General features: G+C 47.3%; 1 protein-coding gene across 6 annotated transcripts in view; it reads right to left on the bottom strand.

The window, feature by feature from the left end:
• Positions 1 to 24,493, bottom strand: part of LOC110510748 (nuclear protein MDM1) — a 37,376-nt gene that overhangs the window by 1,427 nt on the left and 11,456 nt on the right. For 2 of the 6 annotated variants that reach the window (XR_005036238.1, XM_036945391.1), the window contains exons 8-14: positions 22,843 to 22,881; positions 17,144 to 17,352; positions 16,515 to 16,769; positions 14,174 to 14,313; positions 10,925 to 11,058; positions 8,483 to 8,720; positions 960 to 1,028 (exon numbers count right to left, since the gene is read on the bottom strand). Coding sequence is in view for 4 of the 6 variants with exons in the window: in XM_036945391.1 (XP_036801286.1) it covers positions 960 to 1,028; positions 8,483 to 8,720; positions 10,925 to 11,058; positions 14,174 to 14,313; positions 16,515 to 16,769; positions 17,144 to 17,352; positions 22,843 to 22,881 (1,084 nt within the window). In the remaining 2 variants the exon portion in view is untranslated. Of the gene's footprint in view, positions 1 to 959; positions 1,029 to 8,482; positions 8,721 to 10,924; positions 11,059 to 14,173; positions 14,314 to 16,514; positions 16,770 to 17,143; positions 17,353 to 22,313; positions 22,318 to 22,842; positions 22,882 to 24,493 lie in introns of all 6 variants that reach the window. The other 4 variants (XM_036945393.1, XR_005036239.1, XM_036945392.1 and 1 more) reach the window with 4 other exon arrangements.

The raw sequence follows: 24,493 nt of genomic DNA, 5'->3' as shown, positions 1-24,493 counted from the left end.
ATCAGACTACCGTGAAGAAGCGTGTTACTGCTACATTACCTTCATTATCAGACTAGTGTGAAGAAGCTTGTTACTGCTACATTACCTTCATTATCAGACTAATGTGAAGAAGCTTGTTACTGCTACATTACCTTCATTATCAGACTAATGTGAAGAAGCTTGTTACTGCTACATTACCTTCATTATCAGACTAATGTGAAGAAGCTTGTTACTGCTACATTACCTTCATTATCAGACTAATGTGAAGAAGCTTGTTACTGCTACATTACCTTCATTATCAGACTAATGTGAAGAAGCTTGTTACTGCTACATTACCTTCATTATCAGACTAATGTGAGGAAGCTTGTTACTGCTACATTACCTTCATTATCAGACTAATGTGAGGAAGCTTGTTACTGCTACATTACCTTCATTATCATACTAATGTGAAGAAGCTTGTTACTGCTACATTACCTTCATTATCAGACTAATGTGAAGAAGCGTGTTACTGCTACATTACCTTCATTATCAGACCAATGTGAAGAAGCGTGCTACTGCTACATTACCTTCATTATCAGACCAATGTGAAGAAGCTTGTTACTGCTACATTACCTTCATTATCAGACCAATGTGAAGAAGCTTGTTACTGCTACATTACCTTCATTATCAGACTAATGTGAAGAAGCTTGTTACTGCTACATTACCTTCATTATCAGACCAATGTGAAGAAGCTTGTTACTGCTACATTACCTTCATTATCAGACCAATGTGAAGAAGCTTGTTACTGCTACATTACCTTCATTATCAGACCAATGTGAAGAAGCTTGTTACTGCTACATTACCTTCATTATCAGACTAATGTGAAGAAGCTTGTTACTGCTACATTACCTTCATTATCAGACTAGTGTGAAGAAGCTTGTTACTGCTACATTACCTTCATTATCAGACTAATGTGAAGAAGCTTGTTACTGCTACATTACCTTCATCATCAGTTCCACAGCCACCACCAGGACACAGCAGCAGCTCAGACGTCCTCAGGCCTAAATTACCTAGAGTAGAGAAGACAATGGACGCCTGTTCTGTTAGTTGTTGTTGTTTAGGGGTTACATGTAAATGTCTAGATAACAGTACATTTTAGAGTTCCATGTTATTACACATGATGCACAATACTGCTGCAGTTATAGCCTGTTGTCTTCCAATCAACTCCATAGTAGTTTCTACCTCCGGTGCTTCTTATCCCAGGTCTTTCTACCTCAGGTCTTTCTACCTCAGGTCTTTCTACCTCAGGTCTTTCTACCTCAGGTCTTTCTACCTCAGGTCTTTCTACCTCAGGTCTTTCTACCTCAGGTCTTTCTACCTCAGGTCTTTCTACCTCAGGTCTTTCTACCTCAGGTCTTTCTACCTCAGGTCTTTCTACCTCAGGTCTTTCTACCCCAGGTCTTTCTACCTCAGGTCTTTCTACCTCAGGTCTTTCTACCTCAGGTCTTTCTACCTCAGGTCTTTCTACCTCAGGTCTTTCTACCCCAGGTCTTTCTACCTCAGGTGTTTCTTACCTCAGGTCTTTCTACCCCAGGTGTTTCTACCTCCGGTGCTTCTTATCCCAGGTCTTTCTACCCCAGGTGTTTCTTACCTCAGGTGTTTCTTATCCCAGGTGTTTCTACCCCAGGTGTGTTTCTACCCCAGGTGTTTCTACCTCAGGTGTTTCTACCTCAGGTGTTTCTACCTCAGGTGTTTCTACCCCAGGTGTGTCTACCCCAGGTGTGTCTACCCCAGGTGTGTCTACCCCAGGTGTGTCTACCCCAGGTCTTTCTACCCCAGGTCTTTCTACCCCAGGTCTTTCTACCCCAGGTGTGTCTACCCCAGGTGTGTCTACCTCAGGTGTGTCTACCTCAGGTGTGTCTACCCCAGGTGTGTCTACCCCAGGTGTGTCTACCCCAGGTGTGTCTACCCCAGGTGTGTCTACCCCAGGTGTTTCTACCCCAGGTGTGTCTACCTCAGGTGTTTCTACCCCAGGTGTGTCTACCTCAGGTGTTTCTACCCCAGGTGTGTCTACCCCAGGTGTAGGCCTATTGTTCTGAAAATAAACTGAATGGGGGGGTAGGGAGGGGGGGGTTCTGGAGTGGAGTCAGGAATGGAGGGAGACGTGAGGAAGAGAAAGAGGTGAGGACTCTGGGAGAGAGAAAGGGAATTCCCCCAATTGTGATACCCTGGCATCGACTTCTGTATCTTTTGTCCTGAGGAGAAAGAAGCAGCTAGGAACTACAACACTAGACAATATCTGGGCTGGCGGGAAGGAATGAGGAGCGGACTACAACAGATCTGGGACCAGGTTGTGATATAGAAGTCGCTGCCAGGGTATCTTTTGTCCTGAGGAGAAAGAAGCAGCTAGGAACTACAACACTAGACAATATCTGGGCTGGCGGGAAGGAACGAGGAGCGGACTACAACAGATCTGGGACCAGGTTTTGTTATGCAACAGTAGAATATGCTGAGAAAAGCCACAAACTGTAAAGATGTCTCAGCAGTAGAGAGAGAGAGAGAGAGAGACCCCACCCCACAGGGACTAAGTCAAACAGACTGACCTATATACTGTAGAGGTGGCGGAAACCTGACACACACACACCTCCCATCAACGGTAAATGACGCTCATTGTCACATTTATATGAGCGTTTAAGTCTCGTAAACTGTCTTTGATGAGGCAATGCAGAGTTTTTATTGGACCATAACTATTTGGGGTGATGATGTGATGGGACAACGTCACACAGGTGGAACTAAAGACGCAGATACAGCATCCCATATGCCAGTAATGTAAAAGTGGTTTGATCAGTCAAAAACCAAGGAAATTTAGATGTTCGGGTTCAACTGCTGACGCTGTTCGTAGACAGACAGTACCACACTACTACAGTACCACACTACTACTACAGTACCACACTACTACTACAGTACCACACTACTACAGTACCACACTACTACAGTACCACACCACTACACTACCACACCACTACACTACTACAGTACCACACTACTACAGTACCACACCACTACAGTACCACACCACTACAGTATCACACCACTACAGTACCACACTACTACAGTACCACACTACTACAGTACCACACTACTACAGTACCACACTACTACAGTACCACACTACTACAGTACCACACTACTACAGTACCACACTACTACAGTACCACACTACTACAGTACCACACTACTACAGTACCACACCACTACAGTACCACACCACTACAGTACCACACTACTACAGTACCACACTACTACAGTACCACACTACTACAGTAGGTACCAGAGAGGTCCTCAGGACAGTTACCATTATGACAGACAGTACCACACTACTACAGTACCACACTACTACAGTAGGTACCAGTGAGGTCCTCAGGACAGTTACCATTATGACAGACAGCACCACACTACTACAGTACCACACTACTACAGTAGGTACCAGTGAGGTCCTCAGGACAGTTACCATTATGACAGACAGCACCACACTACTACAGTACCACACTACTACAGTACCACACTACTACAGTACCACACTACTACAGTACCACACTACTACAGTAGGTACCAGTGAGGTCCTCAGGACAGTTACCATTATGACAGACAGCACCACACTACTACAGTACCACACTACTACAGTAGGTACCAGTGAGGTCCTCAGGACAGTTACCATTATGACAGACAGTACCACACTACTACAGTACCACACTACTACAGTAGGTACCAGTGAGGTCCTCAGGACAGTTACCATTATGACAGACAGCACCACACTACTACAGTACCACACTACTACTACAGTACCACACTACTACTACAGTACCACACTACTACAGTACCACACTACTACAGTACCACACCACTACACTACCACACCACTACACTACTACAGTACCACACTACTACAGTACCACACCACTACAGTACCACACCACTACAGTATCACACCACTACAGTACCACACTACTACAGTACCACACCACTACAGTACCACACTACTACAGTACCACACTACTACAGTACCACACTACTACAGTACCACACTACTACAGTACCACACTACTACAGCACCACACTACTACAGTACCACACTACTACAGTACCACACTACTACAGTACCACACTACTACAGTACCACACTACTACAGTACCACACTACTACAGCACCACACTACTACAGCACCACACTACTACAGTACCACACTACTACAGTACCACACTACTACAGTACCACACTACTACAGTACCACACTACTACAGTACCACACCACTACAGTACCACACCACTACAGTACCACACTACTACAGTACCACACTACTACAGTACCACACTACTACAGTAGGTACCAGAGAGGTCCTCAGGACAGTTACCATTATGACAGACAGTACCACACTACTACAGTACCACACTACTACAGTAGGTACCAGTGAGGTCCTCAGGACAGTTACCATTATGACAGACAGCACCACACTACTACAGTACCACACTACTACAGTAGGTACCAGTGAGGTCCTCAGGACAGTTACCATTATGACAGACAGCACCACACTACTACAGTACCACACTACTACAGTACCACACTACTACAGTACCACACTACTACAGTACCACACTACTACAGTAGGTACCAGTGAGGTCCTCAGGACAGTTACCATTATGACAGACAGCACCACACTACTACAGTACCACACTACTACAGTAGGTACCAGTGAGGTCCTCAGGACAGTTACCATTATGACAGACAGTACCACACTACTACAGTACCACACTACTACAGTAGGTACCAGTGAGGTCCTCAGGACAGTTACCATTATGACAGACAGTACCACACTACTACAGTACCACACTACTACAGTAGGTACCAGTGAGGTCCTCAGGACAGTTACCATTATGACAGACAGCACCACACTACTACAGTACCACACTACTACAGTAGGTACCAGTGAGGTCCTCAGGACAGTTACCATTATGACAGACAGCACCACACTACTACAGTACCACACTACTACAGTACCACACTACTACAGTACCACACTACTACAGTAGGTACCAGTGAGGTCCTCAGGACAGTTACCATTATGACAGACTACACACTACTACAGTACCACACTACTACTACAGTACCACACTACTACTACAGTACCACACTACTACAGTACCACACTACTACACTACCACACCACTACACTACTACAGTACCACACTACTACAGTACCACACCACTACAGTATCACACCACTACAGTACCACACTACTACAGTACCACACCACTACAGTACCACACTACTACAGTACCACACTACTACAGTACCACACTACTACAGTACCACACTACTACAGTACCACACTACTACAGTACCACACTACTACAGTACCACACTACTACAGCACCACACTACTACAGTACCACACTACTACAGTACCACACTACTACAGTACCACACTACTACAGTACCACACCACTACAGTACCACACCACTACAGTACCACACTACTACAGTACCACACTACTACAGTACCACACTACTACAGTAGGTACCAGTGAGGTCCTCAGGACAGTTACCATTATGACAGACAGTACCACACTACTACAGTACCACACTACTACAGTAGGTACCAGAGAGGTCCTCAGGACAGTTACCATTATGACAGACAGTACCACACTACTACAGTACCACACTACTACAGTACCACACTACTACAGTAGGTACCAGTGAGGTCCTCAGGACAGTTACCATTATGACAGACAGCACCACACTACTACAGTACCACACTACTACAGTAGGTACCAGTGAGGTCCTCAGGACAGTTACCATTATGACAGACAGCACCACACTACTACAGTACCACACTACTACAGTACCACACTACTACAGTACCACACTACTACAGTACCACACTACTACAGTAGGTACCAGTGAGGTCCTCAGGACAGTTACCATTATGACAGACAGCACCACACTACTACAGTACCACACTACTACAGTAGGTACCAGTGAGGTCCTCAGGACAGTTACCATTATGACAGACAGTACCACACTACTACAGTACCACACTACTACAGTAGGTACCAGTGAGGTCCTCAGGACAGTTACCATTATGACAGACAGCACCACACTACTACAGTACCACACTACTACTACAGCACCACACTACTACTACAGTACCACACTACTACAGTACCACACTACTACAGTACCACACCACTACACTACCACACCACTACACTACTACAGTACCACACTACTACAGTACCACACCACTACAGTACCACACCACTACAGTATCACACCACTACAGTACCACACTACTACAGTACCACACCACTACAGTACCACACTACTACAGTACCACACTACTACAGTACCACACTACTACAGTACCACACTACTACAGCACCACACTACTACAGTACCACACTACTACAGTACCACACTACTACAGTACCACACTACTACAGTACCACACTACTACAGTACCACACTACTACAGCACCACACTACTACAGCACCACACTACTACAGTACCACACTACTACAGTACCACACTACTACAGTACCACACTACTACAGTACCACACCACTACAGTACCACACCACTACAGTACCACACTACTACAGTACCACACTACTACAGTACCACACTACTACAGTAGGTACCAGAGAGGTCCTCAGGACAGTTACCATTATGACAGACAGTACCACACTACTACAGTACCACACTACTACAGTAGGTACCAGTGAGGTCCTCAGGACAGTTACCATTATGACAGACAGCACCACACTACTACAGTACCACACTACTACAGTAGGTACCAGTGAGGTCCTCAGGACAGTTACCATTATGACAGACAGCACCACACTACTACAGTACCACACTACTACAGTAGGTACCAGTGAGGTCCTCAGGACAGTTACCATTATGACAGACAGCACCACACTACTACAGTACCACACTACTACAGTAGGTACCAGTGAGGTCCTCAGGACAGTTACCATTATGACAGACAGCACCACACTACTACAGTACCACACTACTACAGTACCACACTACTACAGTACCACACTACTACAGTACCACACTACTACAGTAGGTACCAGTGAGGTCCTCAGGACAGTTACCATTATGACAGACAGCACCACACTACTACAGTACCACACTACTACAGTAGGTACCAGTGAGGTCCTCAGGACAGTTACCATTATGACAGACAGTACCACACTACTACAGTACCACACTACTACAGTAGGTACCAGTGAGGTCCTCAGGACAGTTACCATTATGACAGACAGCACCACACTACTACAGTACCACACTACTACAGTAGGTACCAGTGAGGTCCTCAGGACAGTTACCATTATGACAGACAGCACCACACTACTACAGTACCACACTACTACAGTAGGTACCAGTGAGGTCCTCAGGACAGTTACCATTATGACAGACAGTACCACACTACTACAGTACCACACTACTACAGTAGGTACCAGTGAGGTCCTCAGGACAGTTACCATTATGACAGACAGCACCACACTACTACAGTACCACACTACTACAGTAGGTACCAGTGAGGTCCTCAGGACAGTTACCATTATGACAGACAGCACCACACTACTACAGTACCACACTACTACAGTAGGTACCAGTGAGGTCCTCAGGACAGTTACCATTATGACAGACAGCACCACACTACTACAGTACCACACTACTACAGTAGGTACCAGTGAGGTCCTCAGGACAGTTACCATTATGACAGACAGCACCACACTACTACAGTACCACACTACTACAGTAGGTACCAGTGAGGTCCTCAGGACAGTTACCATTATGACAGACAGCACCACACTACTACAGTACCACACTACTACAGTAGGTACCAGTGAGGTCCTCAGGACAGTTACCATTATGACAGACAGCACCACACTACTACAGTACCACACTACTACAGTAGGTACCAGTGAGGTCCTCAGGACAGTTACCATTATGACAGACAGCACCACACTACTACAGTACCACACTACTACAGTAGGTACCAGTGAGGTCCTCAGGACAGTTACCATTATGACAGACAGCACCACACTACTACAGTACCACACTACTACAGTACCACACTACTACAGTACCACACTACTACAGTAGGTACCAGTGAGGTCCTCAGGACAGTTACCATTATGACAGACAGCACCACACTACTACAGTACCACACTACTACAGTACCACACTACCACACCACTACAGTACCACACTACTACTACAGTACCACACTACTACTACAGTACCACACTACCACACCACTACAGTACCACACTACCACACCCCTACAGTACCACACCCCTACAGTACCACACTACTACAGTACCACACTACTACAGTAGGTACCAGTGAGGTCCTCAGGACAGTTACCATTATGACAGACAGTACCACACTACTACAGTACCACACTACTACAGTAGGTACCAGAGAGGTCCTCAGGACAGTTACCGTTATGTTGGAACTCTGGGTCTCTGAGCGTCCCCTGGATGCGGTTAACAGGTGCAGGGACGGTGGCGTCTGGTTGTCCGCTGGTAGTGCGTTTACGGGAGGCTTTGGCCTCCGGTGGAGGATCAGGGGGGTTCTCCGGAGAGGTCTCCCCCGACCAGGAGTCCTCTCTCAGGGGGAGGGGGTCCACAGTAGTCACCCCTGCTGCAGGAGAGGACTGGGGCTGATTCCGCTCCTCATTCTGATCGAGACACAACATCAGATTCACTAACTAACCAGACTAGAGGAACCTATAACAGAGAGCATTAACAAGACATAGGCATTACAACCAGCCCGGGACAATGTTCTTATCTTAGTCGAAACACGAGCAAATACAATCAATCAATCAATTTATAAAGCTTTTTTTAAATCAGCACAGAAGTTATCACAACGTGTTTTTACAGTAACCCTGCCTATGAATACTACAAGATGAATCTTCTCACCAAGGAGAAGCCTATAATTACTACAAGATGTATCTTCTCACCAAGGAGAAGCCTATAATTACTACAAGATGTATCTTCTCACCAAGGAGAAGCCTATAATTACTACAAGATGTATCTTCTCACCAAGGAGAAGCCTATAATTACTACAAGATGTATCTTCTCACCAAGGAGAAGCCTATACATTACTACAAGATGTATCTTCTCACCAAGGAGAAGCCTATAATTACTACAAGATGTATCTTCTCACCAAGGAGAAGCCTATACATTACTACAAGATGAATCTTCTCACCAAGGAGAAGCCTATAATTACTACAAGATGAATCTTCTCACCAAGGAGAAGCCTATAATTACTACAAGATGTATCTTCTCACCAAGGAGAAGCCTATACATTACTACAAGATGTATCTTCTCACCAAGGAGAAGCCTATAATTACTACAAGATGTATCTTCTCACCAAGGAGAAGCCTATACATTACTACAAGATGAATCTTCTCACCAAGGAGAAGCCTATAATTACTACAAGATGAATCTTCTCACCAAGGAGAAGCCTATACATTACTACAAGATGTATCTTCTCACCAAGGAGAAGCCTATAAATTACTACAAGATGTATCTTCTCACCAAGGAGAAGCCTATACATTACTACAAGATGAATCTTCTCACCAAGGAGAAGCCTATAATTACTACAAGATGTATCTTCTCACCAAGGAGAAGCCTATAATTACTACAAGATGTATCTTCTCACCAAGGAGAAGCCTATAATTACTACAAGATGTATCTTCTCACCAAGGAGAAGCCTATACATTACTACAAGATGAATCTTCTCACCAAGGAGAAGCCTATAATTACTACAAGATGAATCTTCTCACCAAGGAGAAGCCTATACATTACTACAAGATGTATCTTCTCACCAAGGAGAAGCCTATAAATTACTACAAGATGTATCTTCTCACCAAGGAGAAGCCTATACATTACTACAAGATGAATCTTCTCACCAAGGAGAAGCCTATAATTACTACAAGATGTATCTTCTCACCAAGGAGAAGCCTATAATTACTACAAGATGAATCTTCTCACCAAGGAGAAGCCTATGAATACTACAAGATGAATCTTCTCACCAAGGAGAAGCCTATGAATACTACAAGATGAATCTTCTCACCAAGGAGAAGCCTATGAATACTACAAGATGTATCTTCTCACCAAGGAGAAGCCTATGAATACTACAAGATGAATCTTCTCACCAAGGAGAAGCCTATAAATACTACAAGATGTATCTTCTCACCAAGGAGAAGCCTATAAATTACTACAAGATGTATCTTCTCACCAAGGAGAAGCCTATAATTACTACAAGATGTATCTTCTCACCAAGGAGAAGCCTATAAATTACTACAAGATGTATCTTCTCACCAAGGAGAAGCCTATACATTACTACAAGATGTATCTTCTCACCAAGGAGAAGCCTATACATTACTACAAGATGAATCTTCTCACCAAGGAGAAGCCTATACATTACTACAAGATGTATCTTCTCACCAAGGAGAAGCCTATACATTACTACAAGATGTATCTTCTCACCAAGGAGAAGCCTATACATTACTACAAGATGTATCTTCTCACCAAGGAGAAGCCTATACATTACTACAAGATGAATCTTCTCACCAAGGAGAAGCCTATACATTACTACAATATGTATCTTCTCACCAAGGAGAAGCCTATACATTACTACAAGATGTATCTTCTCACCAAGGAGAAGCCTATACATTACTACAATATGTATCTTCTCACCAAGGAGAAGCCTATACATTACTACAAGATGTATCTTCTCACCAAGGAGAAGCCTATACATTACTACAAGATGAATCTTCTCACCAAGGAGAAGCCTATACATTACTACAAGATGTATCTTCTCACCAAGGAGAAGCTCTACCCAACTATCCCGATATCCAGTGGTGTAGAATGTTACCTGTCTGGCTGCTCGTCGTGGCGAGGCCAGAGAGAGGCGTTTAAATGGGGGACGGCTTTTACCCAACGGAGGTTCACTTCTCTTCGCCCAGCCGTTAGCCTCCATCTTAGGAGGAGACACCAGGATAGCACCTCCTGACAAGACATTGGACAAGGTGATCACGTTTACCCTCTGGGGATCAATAAAGTTGTTTTTTTTTCAATTCAACACAGAAGTAATGAACCATGATTTGATCTTGACTGTGATATGTGGTTGTTTATCTACTAAACAATGAGAATACTAACTCTATAAGATGCTCTGGATATGAGTGTCTGCTAAATGATTCAATTGTCATGTAAAATGTTGAAAACGGTGAGTTTAGTGTATTATATTGATGTGACCCATAACTGAACTGTGAAGATAAAAAATAGTTTTTGAAAAAGTGTAGGCTGGATGCAAGCTAAGGTGGGAAGATGATGAGTCTGATGTCGGTTCATTTCCACTATCACCTAGTTTATGGTGACACTGCCTCAACACAGTAGTTAGTTGGTTTGTTTCCACTATCACCTAGTTTATGGTGACACTGCCTCAACACAGTAGTTAGTTGGTTTGTTTCCACTATCACCTAGTTTATGGTGACACTGCCTCAACACAGTAGTTAGTTGGTTTGTTTCCACTATCACCTAGTTTATGGTCATGGTGAAACTGCTACTGGAGACAAACCCAGACTGGGTCGGACCACACACTGTCCCTGGAGACAAACCCAGACTGGGTCGGACCACACACTGTCCCTGGAGACAAACCCAGACTGGGCCGGACCACACACTGTCCCTGGAGACAAACCCAGACTGGGCCGGACCACACACTGTCCCTGGAGACAAACCCAGACTGGGCCGGACCACACACTGTCCCTGGAGACAAACCCAGACTGGGCCGGACCACACACTGTCCCTGGAGACAAACCCAGACTGGGCCGGACCACACACTGTCCCTGGAGACAAACCCAGACTGGGTCGGACCACACACTGTCCCTGGAGACAAACCCAGACTGGGCCGGACCACACACTGTCCCTGGAGACAAACCCAGACTGGGCCGGACCACACACTGTCCCTGGAGACAAACCCAGACTGGGCCGGACCACACACTGTCCCTGGAGACAAACCCAGACTGGGTCGGACCACACACTGTCCCTGGAGACAAACCCAGACTGGGCCGGACCACACACTGTCCCTGGAGACAAACCCAGACTGGGCCGGACCACACACTGTCCCTGGAGACAAACCCAGACTGGGCCGGACCACACACTGTCCCTGGAGACAAACCCAGACTGGGCCGGACCACACACTGTCCCTGGAGACAAACCCAGACTGGGCCGGACCACACACTGTCCCTGGAGACAAACCCAGACTGGGCCGGACCACACACTGTCCCTGGAGACAAACCCAGACTGGGCCGGACCACACACTGTCCCTGGAGACAAACCCAGACTGGGCCGGACCACACACTGTCCCTGGAGACAAACCCAGACTGGGTCGGACCACACACTGTCTCTGGAGACAAACCCAGACTGGGTCGGACCACACACTGTCCCTGGAGACAAACCCAGACTGGGTCGGACCACACACTGTCCCTGGAGACAAACCCAGACTGGGCCGGACCACACACTGTCCCTGGAGACAAACCCAGACTGGGTCGGACCACACACTGTCCCTGGAGACAAACCCAGACTGGGTCGGACCACACACTGTCCCTGGAGACAAACCCAGACTGGGCCGGACCACACACTGTCCCTGGAGACAAACCCAGACTGGGCCGGACCACACACTGTCCCTGGAGACAAACCCAGACTGGGTCGGACCACACACTGTCCCTGGAGACAAACCCAGACTGGGCCGGACCACACACTGTCCCTGGAGACAAACCCAGACTGGGCCGGACCACACACTGTCCCTGGAGACAAACCCAGACTGGGCTGGACCACACACTGTCCCTGGAGACAAACCCAGACTGGGCCGGACCACACACTGTCCCTGGAGACAAACCCAGACTGGGCTGGACCACACACTGTCCCTGGAGACAAACCCAGACTGGGTCGGACCACACACTGTCCCTGGAGACAAACCCAGACTGGGCCGGACCACACACTGTCCCTGGAGACAAACCCAGACTGGGTCGGACCACACACTGTCCCTGGAGACAAACCCAGACTGGGTCGGACCACACACTGTCCCTGGAGACAAACCCAGACTGGGCCGGACCACACACTGTCCCTGGAGACAAACCCAGACTGGGCCGGACCACACACTGTCCCTGGAGACAAACCCAGACTGGGTCGGACCACACACTGTCCCTGGAGACAAACCCAGACTGGGCCGGACCACACACTGTCCCTGGAGACAAACCCAGACTGGGCCGGACCACACACTGTCCCTGGAGACAAACCCAGACTGGGCCGGACCACACACTGTCCCTGGAGACAAACCCAGACTGGGCTGGACCACACACTGTCCCTGGAGACAAACCCAGACTGGGCCGGACCACACACTGTCCCTGGAGACAAACCCAGACTGGGCCGGACCACACACTGTCCCTGGAGACAAACCCAGACTGGGCCGGACCACACACTGTCCCTGGAGACAAACCCAGACTGGGCCGGACCACACACTGTCCCTGGAGACAAACCCAGACTGGGCCGGACCACACACTGTCCCTGGAGACAAACCCAGACTGGGTCGGACCACACACTGTCCCTGGAGACAAACCCAGACTGGGCCGGACCACACACTGTCCCTGGAGACAAACCCAGACTGGGCCGGACCACACACTGTCCCTGGAGACAAACCCAGACTGGGTCGGACCACACACTGTCCCTGGAGACAAACCCAGACTGGGTCGGACCACACACTGTCCCTGGAGACAAACCCAGACTGGGTCGGACCACACACTGTCCCTGGAGACAAACCCAGACTGGGTCGGACCACACACTGTCCCTGGAGACAAACCCAGACTTGGCCGGACCACACACTGTCCCTGGAGACAAACCCAGACTGGGCCGGACCACACACTGTCCCTGGAGACAAACCCAGACTGGGCCGGACCACACACTGTCCCTGGAGACAAACCCAGACTGGGCCGGACCACACACTGTCCCTGGATCATTTATTTGATTGTTTTTGTACTAGTAACCTCTCTCTCAAAAATAAAAATTTGAATAAAAAGTTTGTCACAAAAATAAAAACAATATGTCAACAATATATCTGCTAGGTTACCAGTGGCTGGAGTCGTCAGGTCGTGGTGAGTTCTCTGAACAGTAGCGATCCTTTGCAGTGTGGGTGTGGGCATCCTGCCACCCTCTCTGGACCTGTGGGAGCCTGCTACAGACGACGAACGATGGTCCAGCACCCTCAGTCTGGAACACAGGCAGGCAGACAGGCAGACAGGCAGGCAGACAGGCAGGCAGACAGACAGACAGGACAGAGTCACACTGTGTCTCTAAAAATAGTAGCTCTTAAAATAAGTAACAAAATAATGATCGTCTCCAATATGGACAAAAACAGAGTGGAGGTAACAGAACTGACTGTCTCCAATATGGATATAAACAGAGTGGAGGTAACAGAACTGACTGTCTCCAATGTGGATATAAACAGAGTGGAGGTAACAGAACTGACTGTCTCCAATGTGGATATAAACAGAGTGGAGGTAACAGAACTGACTGTCTCCTATATGGATATAAACAGAGTGGAGGTAACAGAACTGACTGTCTCCAATATGGATATAAACAGAGTGGAGGTAACAGAACTGACTGTCTCCAATATGGATATAAACAGAGTGGAGGTAACAGAACTGACTGTCTCCAATATGGATATAAACAGAGGTAACAGAACTGACTGTCTCCAATATGGATATAAACAGAGTGGAGGTAACAGAACTGACTGTCTCCTATATGGATATAAACAGAGTGGAGGTAACAGAACTGACTGTCTCCAATATGGATATAAACAGAGTGGAGGTAACAGAACTGACTGTCTCCAATGTGGATATAAACAGAGTGGAGGTAACAGAACTGACTGTCTCCTATATGGATATAAACAGAGTGGAGGTAACAGAACTGACTGTCTCCAATATGGATATAAACAGAGTGGAGGAAACAGAACTGACTGTCTCCAATATGGATATAAACAGAGTGGAGGTAACAGAACTGACTGTCTCCAATATGGATATAAACAGAGTGGAGGTAACAGAACTGACTGTCTCCAATATGGATATAAACAGAGTGGAGGAAACAGAACTGACTGTCTCCAATCTGGATAAAAACAGAGTGGAGGTAACAGAACTGACTGTCTCCAATCTGGATATAAACAGAGTGGAGGTAACAGAACTGACTGTCTCCAATATGGATATAAACAGAGTGGAGGTAACAGAACTGACTGTCTCCAATATGGATACAAACAGAGTGGAGGAAACAGAACTGACTGTCTCCAATATGGATATAAACAGAGTGGAGGTAACATAACTGACTGTCTCCAATATGGATATAAACAGAGTGGAGGTAACAGAACTGACTGTCTCCAATATGGATATAAACAGAGTGGAGGTAACAGAACTGACTGTCTCCAATATGGATATAAACAGAGTGGAGGTAACAGAACTGACTGTCTCCAATATGGATATAAACAGAGTGGAGGTAACAGAACTGACTGTCTCCTATATGGATATAAACAGAGTGGAGGTAACAGAACTGACTGTCTCCAATATGGATATAAACAGAGTGGAGGTAACAGAACTGACTGTCTCCAATGTGGATATAAACAGAGTGGAGGTAACAGAACTGACTGTCTCCAATATGGATATAAACAGAGTGGAGGTAACAGAACTGACTGTCTCCAATATGGATATAAACAGAGTGGAGGTAACAGAACTGACTGTCTCCTATATGGATATAAACAGAGTGGAGGTAACAGAACTGACTGTCTCCAATATGGATATAAACAGAGTGGAGGTAACAGAACTGACTGTCTCCAATATGGATATAAACAGAGTGGAGGTAACAGAACTGACCGTCTCCAATATGGATATAAACAGAGTGGAGGTAACAGAACTGACTGTCTCCAATATGGATATAAACAGAGTGGAGGTAACAGAACTGACTGTCTCCAATATGGATATAAACAGAGTGGAGGTAACAGAACTGACTGTCTCCAATATGGATATAAACAGAGTGGAGGTAACAGAACTGACTGTCTCCAATATGGATATAAACAGAGTGGAGGAAACAGAACTGACTGTCTCCAATATGGATATAAACAGAGGTAACAGAACTGACCGTCTCCAATATGGATATAAACAGAGTGGAGGTAACAGAACTGACTGTCTCCAATATGGATATAAACAGAGTGGAGGTAACAGAACTGACTGTCTCCAATATGGATATAAACAGAGTGGAGGTAACAGAACTGTCTGTCTCCTATATGGATATAAACAGAGTGGAGGAAACAGAACTGACTGTCTCCAATATGGATATAAACAGAGTGGAGGTAACAGAGAACTCAGAGCCACTCAGTGAAAGCAGAAATCAACAGGAAATGGAGAGGGAATGAAACAACCACATACTCATCCTTTCTCTCATCCTTTCTCTCATCCTTTTTCTCCTTGTCCTCTTCTTCCTCTCTCTCCTCCCCTGTTCCACCCCCAGCCCCTGTCTCCTCCTCCCAGGCTAGTCTCCTCTGAATAGGTAGGTTAGGGGCTAAAGGGTTAAGGTGACCAGGGGGGCCTGCTGTGTCCCCAGCCCCCCGAGTGGAGCTCCTTCTACTGGACACGGGGGTGAGGGGAGGGGGTCCGGCTACGGAGCTGGAGCTACTGTCAACCCTACAGACACACAAGGAGAGGAGGAGGGAGGGAGAGGAGGGACACACAGAGAACATGACCTTAATAGGGTCAGATGTATTAAGACCCCAGTAAAGGACTCTCAGCATCAGTTTCCTCTACACCATATAGCTGGGTCAACCCCCCCATCCAGCTCTGTGGCTTCTACCCAGAAATATGAGGCTCTGCTTATAAGTCTAATCATTTGGCTACACTTGAATTTCAATTTCATTCTATACTTACAGAAGCCCGATTTTAAGGCCGAAAGTTGCACCCCATCTATGGGAAATCCTGAGCCAGATGTACTACACATCCAGCCCACACTAAAGACATGCTAATGTCATGCTATAGCCAGCTCTGTGGTCGGTCTCCCTCACCTAGCGAGATCCAGAGCCTGGGGGGTAGGACTCCTGTCTTCCTCCCCGTCCCCGGAACCTGTCCCAGAGCTGAGGTTAGAGGAGGAAGGGGTGGAGGCATCCCACAGCTGGTTCTGGTCCGACAGGATCTGGTTGAGGTGGAGGCGGGAGAAATGGGTCCCCCACGCCCTCTGTCTGTAGGCCTCCGCCTTCTTACGAAGCTCTCGCACCTGGGAGTATGGAGGATTGGTTGGTTGGTTGGTTGATAGCATTGCAGTATCTGAGGCAGCACATTAACAGAACGTGGTAAGGGGGGGGGGGGGGGGGGGCCTTGCAGTATCTGTGGCAGCACATTAACAGAACGTGGTAAGGGGGGGGGGGCCTTGCAGTATCTGAGGCAGCACATTAACAGCACATGGTAAGGGGGGGGGGGGGCCTTGCAGTATCTGAGGCAGCACATTAACAGCACGTGGTAGGGGGGGGGGGGGGCCTTGCAATATCTGAGGCAGCACATTAACAGCACGTGGTAAGGGGGGGGGGGGGGCCTTGCAGTATCTGAGGCAGCACATTAACAGCACATAGTAAGGGGGGGGGGGGGGGGCCTTGCAGTATCTGTGGCAGTACATTAACAGCACGTGGTAAGGGGGGGTCGGGGGCCTTGCAGTATCTGAGGCAGCACATTAACAGCACATAGTAAGGGGGGGGGGGGCCTTGCAGTATCTGAGGCAGCACATTAACAGCACGTGGTAAGGGGGGGGGGGGGGGCCTTGCAGTATCTGAGGCAGCACATTAACAGCACGTGGTAAGGGGGGGGGGGGGCCTTGCAGTATCTGTGGCAGCACATTAGCAGCACGTGGTAAGGGGGGGGGGGCCTTGCAGTATCTGAGGCAGCACATTAACAGCACGTGGTAAGGGGGGGGGGCCTTGCAGTATCTGTGGCAGCACATTAACAGCACGTGGTAAGGGGGGGGGGGGGGGGGGCCTTGCAGTATCTGAGGCAGCACATTAACAGAACGTGGTAAGGGGGGGGGGCCTTGCAGTATCTGAGGCAGCACATTAACAGCACGTGGTAAGGGGGGGGGGCCTTGCAGTATCTGTGGCAGCACATTAACAGCACGTGGTAAGGGGGGGGGGGGGGGGGCCTTGCAGTATCTGAGGCAGCACATTAACAGAACGTGGTAAGGGGGGGGGGCTTGCAGTATCTGAGGCAGCACATTAACAGAACGTGGTAAGGGGGGGGGCCTTGCAGTATCTGAGGCAGCACATTAACAGCACGTGGTAAGGGGGGGGGGGCCTTGCAGTATCTGAGGCAGCACATTAACAGAACGTGGTAAGGGGGGGGGGGCCTTGCAGTATCTGAGGCAGCACATTAACAGCACGTGGTAAGGGGGGGGGGGGCCTTGCAGTATCTGTGGCAGCACATTAACAGAACGTGGTAAGGGGGGGGGCCTTGCAGTATCTGAGGCAGCACATTAACAGAACGTGGTAAGGGGGGGGGGCCTTGCAGTATCTGAGGCAGCACATTAACAGCATGTGGTAAGGGGGGGGGGGGGGCCTTGCAGTATCTGTGGCAGCACATTAACAGCACGTGGTAAGGGGGGGGGGGCCTTGCAGTATCTGAGGCAGCACATTAACAGCACGTGGTAAGGGGGGGGGGGGCCTTGCAGTATCTGAGGCAGCACATTAACAGAACGTGGTAAGGGGGGGGGCTTGCAGTATCTGAGGCAGCACATTAACAGCACATGGTAAGGGGGGGGGGGGCCTTGCAGTATCTGAGGCAGCACATTAACAGAACGTGGTAAGGGGGGGGGCTTGCAGTATCTGTGGCATCAGAAGCAAAGGCAGCAGTTGTCGTTTAGTTTAGTTTAGTTGTCGTTCTTTTAGCTGCAAAGTCAACTTTCCTCTGATACTGATCACAAAAATCAGAGCTCTGTGAGTCAACACTTTCCTCTGGTACTGATCACAAAAATCAGAGCTCTGTGAGTCAACACTTTCCTCTGATACTGATCACAAAAATCAGAGCTCTGTGAGTCAACACTTTCCTCTGGTACTGATCACAAAAATCAGAGCTCTGTGAGTCAACACTTTCCTCTGATACTGATCACAAAAATCAGAGCTCTGTGAGTCAACACTTTCCTCTGATAATGATCACAAAAATCAGAGCTCTGTGAGTCAACACTTTCCTCTGATACTGATCACAAAAATCAGAGCTCTGTGAGTCAACACTTTCCTCTGATACTGATCACAGGTGTGTGGTAGAGAGATTTCAACACAGAAAGTGTTATCAATAGCTTTAAGACACACACAATGATGCAACAGATGCCTGACTTTCATGCACACAAGCAAAGCCAGGGCACGACACAACACACACTGAGCTGGCATCTGGACCTAGACTGGCATCTGGACCTAGACTGGCATCTGGACCTAGACTGGCATCTGGACCTAGGCTGGCATCTGGGCCTAGGCTGGCATCTGGGCCTAGGCTGGCATCTGGGCCTAGGCTGGCATCTGGACCTAGGCTGGCATCTGGACCTAGACTGGCATCTGGACCTAGACTGGCATCTGGACCTAGGCTGGCATCTGGACCTAGACTGGCATCTGGACCTAGACTGGCATCTGGACCTAGACTGGCATCTGGACCTAGACTGGCATCTGGACCTAGACTGGCATCTGGATCTAGGCTGGCATCTGAACCTAGGCTGGCATCTGAACCTAGGGTGGCATCTAGACCAAGACTGGCATCTGGACCTAGACTGGCATCTGGACCTAGGCTGGCATCTAGACCTAGGCTGGCATCTGGACCTAGACTGGCATCTGGACCTAGACTGGCATCTGGACCTAGACTGGCATCTGGACCTAGGCTGGTATCTGGACCTAGGCAGGCATCTGGACCTAGACTGGCATCTGGACCTAGACTGGCATCTGGACACAGTCTTCCTCCCTCTGTCCTTATATAGTGCACTACTTTTGACCAGGACCCATAGGCCTCTAGTAGTGCACTATATAGGGAATAGACTGATAGACTGGTAGACTGATAGACTGGTAGACTGATAGACTGATAGACTGGTAGACTGGTAGACTGATAGACTGGTAGACTGGTAGACTGGTAGACTGATAGACTGGTAGACTGGTAGACTGATAGACTGATAGACTGATAGACTGGTAGACTGGTAGACTGAAAGACTGGTAGACTGATAGACTGGTAGACTGATATACTGATAGACTGATAGACTGGTAGACTGGTAGACTGGTAGACTGGTAAACTGGTAAACTGGTAAACTGGTAGACTGGTAAACTGGTAGACTGGTAAACTGGTAGACTGGTAAACTGGTAGACTGATAGACTGATAGACTGATATATTGATAGCTATCAGGACTTAGGAGAAGGGTTGATGTGAACTACTTTTCAACAGAATCAATTAGAGGTAGGTTACACTGAAATTCAACAGAAAATCCTCATTCAGCTGAAAAATAAAAACATCTCTTTCTGTCCTCATTGATTTCCTCAAATTAAACTAGAGCCCAGTTGAAATGACTTTGAGCCCGATCCTGGAGTGGAACATCAGATCAGATCAGACTTGGTCCAACTAACGGTCCTAAGAATTCCTTCATTATATTGGTCGTTATTAAACTACTTTACTTAGAAGACAAAACGGCAATCTAATTTCTAGAAAGTTCTTCCACATCTAGACTATATTTAGTACATTTCCATGAAGTTTATGGGCCAGGTTTCTACGTATCGTACAAGGCAAGGTACGGTTAACCACTCAGCATATTCAGGTTGAACGGAAAGAAGAACGCCGTCTAACCAACCTCCTGCTGACTCATTGTATTTATGCTGACATTGCCTGAAACACACACACACACACACACACACACACACAGTGTTCTCATACAAGCACGCACACACATACACACACACACGCACACTCACAATTAATCTTTATAGCAACCTATCAGATCAACAATCTCAGGCCTAGATCTCAGGTATGAGGCCTTTCTGAAACTCAACAATCTCAGGCCTAGATCTCAGGTATGAGGCCTTTCTGAAACTCAACAATCTCAGGCCTAGAGCTCAGGTATGAGGCCTTTCTGAAACTCAACAATCTCAGGCCTAGATCTCAGGTATGAGGCCTTTCTGAAACTCAACAATCTCAGGCCTAGATCTCAGGTATGAGGCCTTTCTGAAACTCAACAATCTCAGGCCTAGATCTCAGGTATGAGGCCTTTCTGAAACTCAACAATCTCAGGCCTAGATCTCAGCTATGAGGCCTTTCTGAAACTCAACAATCTCAGGCCTAGATCTCAGGTATGAGGCCTTTCTGAAACTCAACAATCTCAGGCCTAGATCTCAGGTATGAGGCCTTTCTGAAACTCAACAATCTCAGGCCTAGATCTCAGCTATGAGGCCTTTCTGAAACTAAACCATCTCAGGCCTAGATCTCAGGTATGAGACCTTTCTTAAACTCAACAATCTCAGGCCTAGATCTCAGGTATGAGGCCTTTCTGAAACTCAACAATCTCAGGCCTAGATCTCAGGTATGAGGCCTTTCTGAAACTCAACAATCTCAGGCCTAGATCTCAGGTATGAGGCCTTTCTGAAACTCAACAATCTCAGGCCTAGATCTCAGGTATGAGGCCTTTCTGAAACTCAACAATATCAGGCCTAGATCTCAGGTATGAGGCCTTTCTGAAACTCAACAATCTCAGGCCTAGATCTCAGGTATGAGGCCTTTCTGAAACTCAACAATCTCAGGCCTAGATCTCAGGTATGAGGCCTTTCTGAAACTCAACAATCTCAGGCCTAGATCTCAGCTATGAGGCCTTTCTGAAACTCAACAATCTCAGGCCTAGATCTCAGGTATGAGGCCTTTCTGAAACTCAACAATCTCAGGCCTAGATCTCAGGTATGAGGCCTTTCTGAAACTCAACAATCTCAGGCCTAGATCTCAGGTATGAGGACTTTCTGAAACTCAACAATCTCAGGCCTAGATCTCAGGTATGAGGCCTTTCTGAAACTCAACAATCTCAGGCCTAGATCTCAGGTATGAGGCCTTTCTGAAACTCAACCATCTCAGGCCTAGATCTCAGGTATGAGGCCTTTCTGAAACTCAACCATCTCAGGCCTAGATCTCAGGTATGAGGCCTTTCTGAAACTCTACAATCTCAGGCCTAGATCTCAGGTATGAGACCTTTCTGAAACTCAACAATCTCAGGCCTAGATCTCAGGTATGAGACCATTCTGAAACTCAACAATCTCAGGCCTAGATCTCAGCTATGAGGCCTTTCTGAAACTCAACAATCTCAGGCCTAGATCTCAGCTATGAGGCCTTTCTGAAACTCAACAATCTCAGGCCTAGATCTCAGCTATGAGGCCTTTCTGAAACTCAACAATCTCAGGCCTAGATCTCAGCTATGAGGCCTTTCTGAAACTCAACAATCTCAGGCCTAGATCTCAGGTATGAGGTCTTTCTGAAACTCAACAATCTCAGGCCTAGATCTCAGGTATGAGGCCTTTCTGAAACTCAACAATGGAAACTCTTTTTTTGCCCATTGTATTGTTTCTAAGGTGGATACACAGGTGTTCTGTTCACTCATGTATCATCACTCAGTTTGATGTCAACGTGAGAGGAGGGATGGGGGGGGGGGGGGGGGTCATTGCCAACAGCCAAAAGAGAAGGAAGGTACAGTAGAACAGCGGGGAGACTAGGACCGTGTTACCTCGTGATACCAAACGTGACTATGCTGACTGTCACGCCCCTGCAATGGAGGATGGGAAGAGAGAATGTGTTAAAGAGACTCCATATCAATGACATTTACTTAGAGACTGTAGGTCATTACTTTATACAATAACTACACTGACCTCCTCTACTGTGGTAGACAGGGTAATAACTACACTGACCTCCTCTACTGTGGTAGACACTGTAGTAACTACACTGACCTCCTCTACTGTGGTAGACACTGTAATAACTACACTGACCTCCTCTACTGTGGTAGACACTGTAGTAACTACACTGACCTCCTCTACTGTGGTAGACAGGGTAATAACTACACTGACCTCCTCTACTGTGGTAGACACTGTAATAACTACACTGACCTCCTCTACTGTGGTAGACAGGGTAATAACTACACTGACCTCCTCTACTGTGGTAGACAGGGGAGTAACTACACTGACCTCCTCTACTGTGGTAGACACTGTAGTAACTACACTGACCTCCTCTACTGTGGTAGACACTGTAATAACTACACTGACCTCCTCTACTGTGGTAGACACTGTAGTAACTACACTGACCTCCTCTACTGTGGTAGACAGGGTAATAACTACACTGACCTCCTCTACTGTGGTAGACACTGTAATAACTACACTGACCTCCTCTACTGTGGTAGACACTGTAATAACTACACTGACCTCCTCTCCTACTGTGGTAGACACTGTAATAACTACACTGACCTCCTCTCCTACTGTGGTAGACACTATAATAACTACACTGACCTCCTCTCCTACTGTGGTAGACACTGTAATAACTACACTGACCTCCTCTCCTACCGTGGTAGACAGGGTAATAACTACACTGACCTCCTCTCCTACTGTGGTAGACACTGTAATAACTACACTGACCTCCTCTCCTACTGTGGTAGAAACTGGAATAACTACACTGACCTCCTCTCCTACCGTGGTAGACAGGGTAATAACTACACTGACCTCCTCTCCTACCGTGGTAGACGCTGTAATAACTACACTGACCTCCTCTACTGTGGTAGACACTGTAATAACTACACTGACCTCCTCTCCTACTGTGGTAGACACTGCAATAACTACACTGACCTCCTCTACTGTGGTAGACAGGGTAATAACACACTGACCTCCTCTCCTACTGTGGTAGACACTGTAATAACTACACTGACCTCCTCTCCTACTGTGGTAGACACTATAATAACTACACTGACCTCCTCTCCTACTGTGGTAGACACTGTAATAACTACACTGACCTCCTCTCCTACCGTGGTAGACAGGGTAATAACACACTGACCTCCTCTCCTACTGTGGTAGACAGTGTAATAACTACACTGACCTCCTCTCCTACTGTGGTAGAAACTGGAATAACTACACTGACCTCCTCTCCTACCGTGGTAGACAGGGTAATAACTACACTGACCTCCTCTCCTACCGTGGTAGACGCTGTAATAACTACACTGACCTCCTCTACTGTGGTAGACACTGTAATAACTACACTGACCTCCTCTCCTACTGTGGTAGACACTGCAATAACTACACTGACCTCCTCTACTGTGGTAGACAGGGGAGTAACTACACTGACTTCCTCTACTGTGGTAGACACTGTAATAACTACACTGACCTCCTCTCCTACCA

This window comes from Oncorhynchus mykiss, chromosome 15, assembly GCF_013265735.2.
Source record: "Oncorhynchus mykiss isolate Arlee chromosome 15, USDA_OmykA_1.1, whole genome shotgun sequence".
In the NCBI taxonomy this organism is placed as follows: Eukaryota; Metazoa; Chordata; class Actinopteri; order Salmoniformes; family Salmonidae; genus Oncorhynchus; species Oncorhynchus mykiss.
Note: the sequence above shows the minus strand (reverse complement) of the source record. Positions and strands in the feature narration are given on the sequence as shown.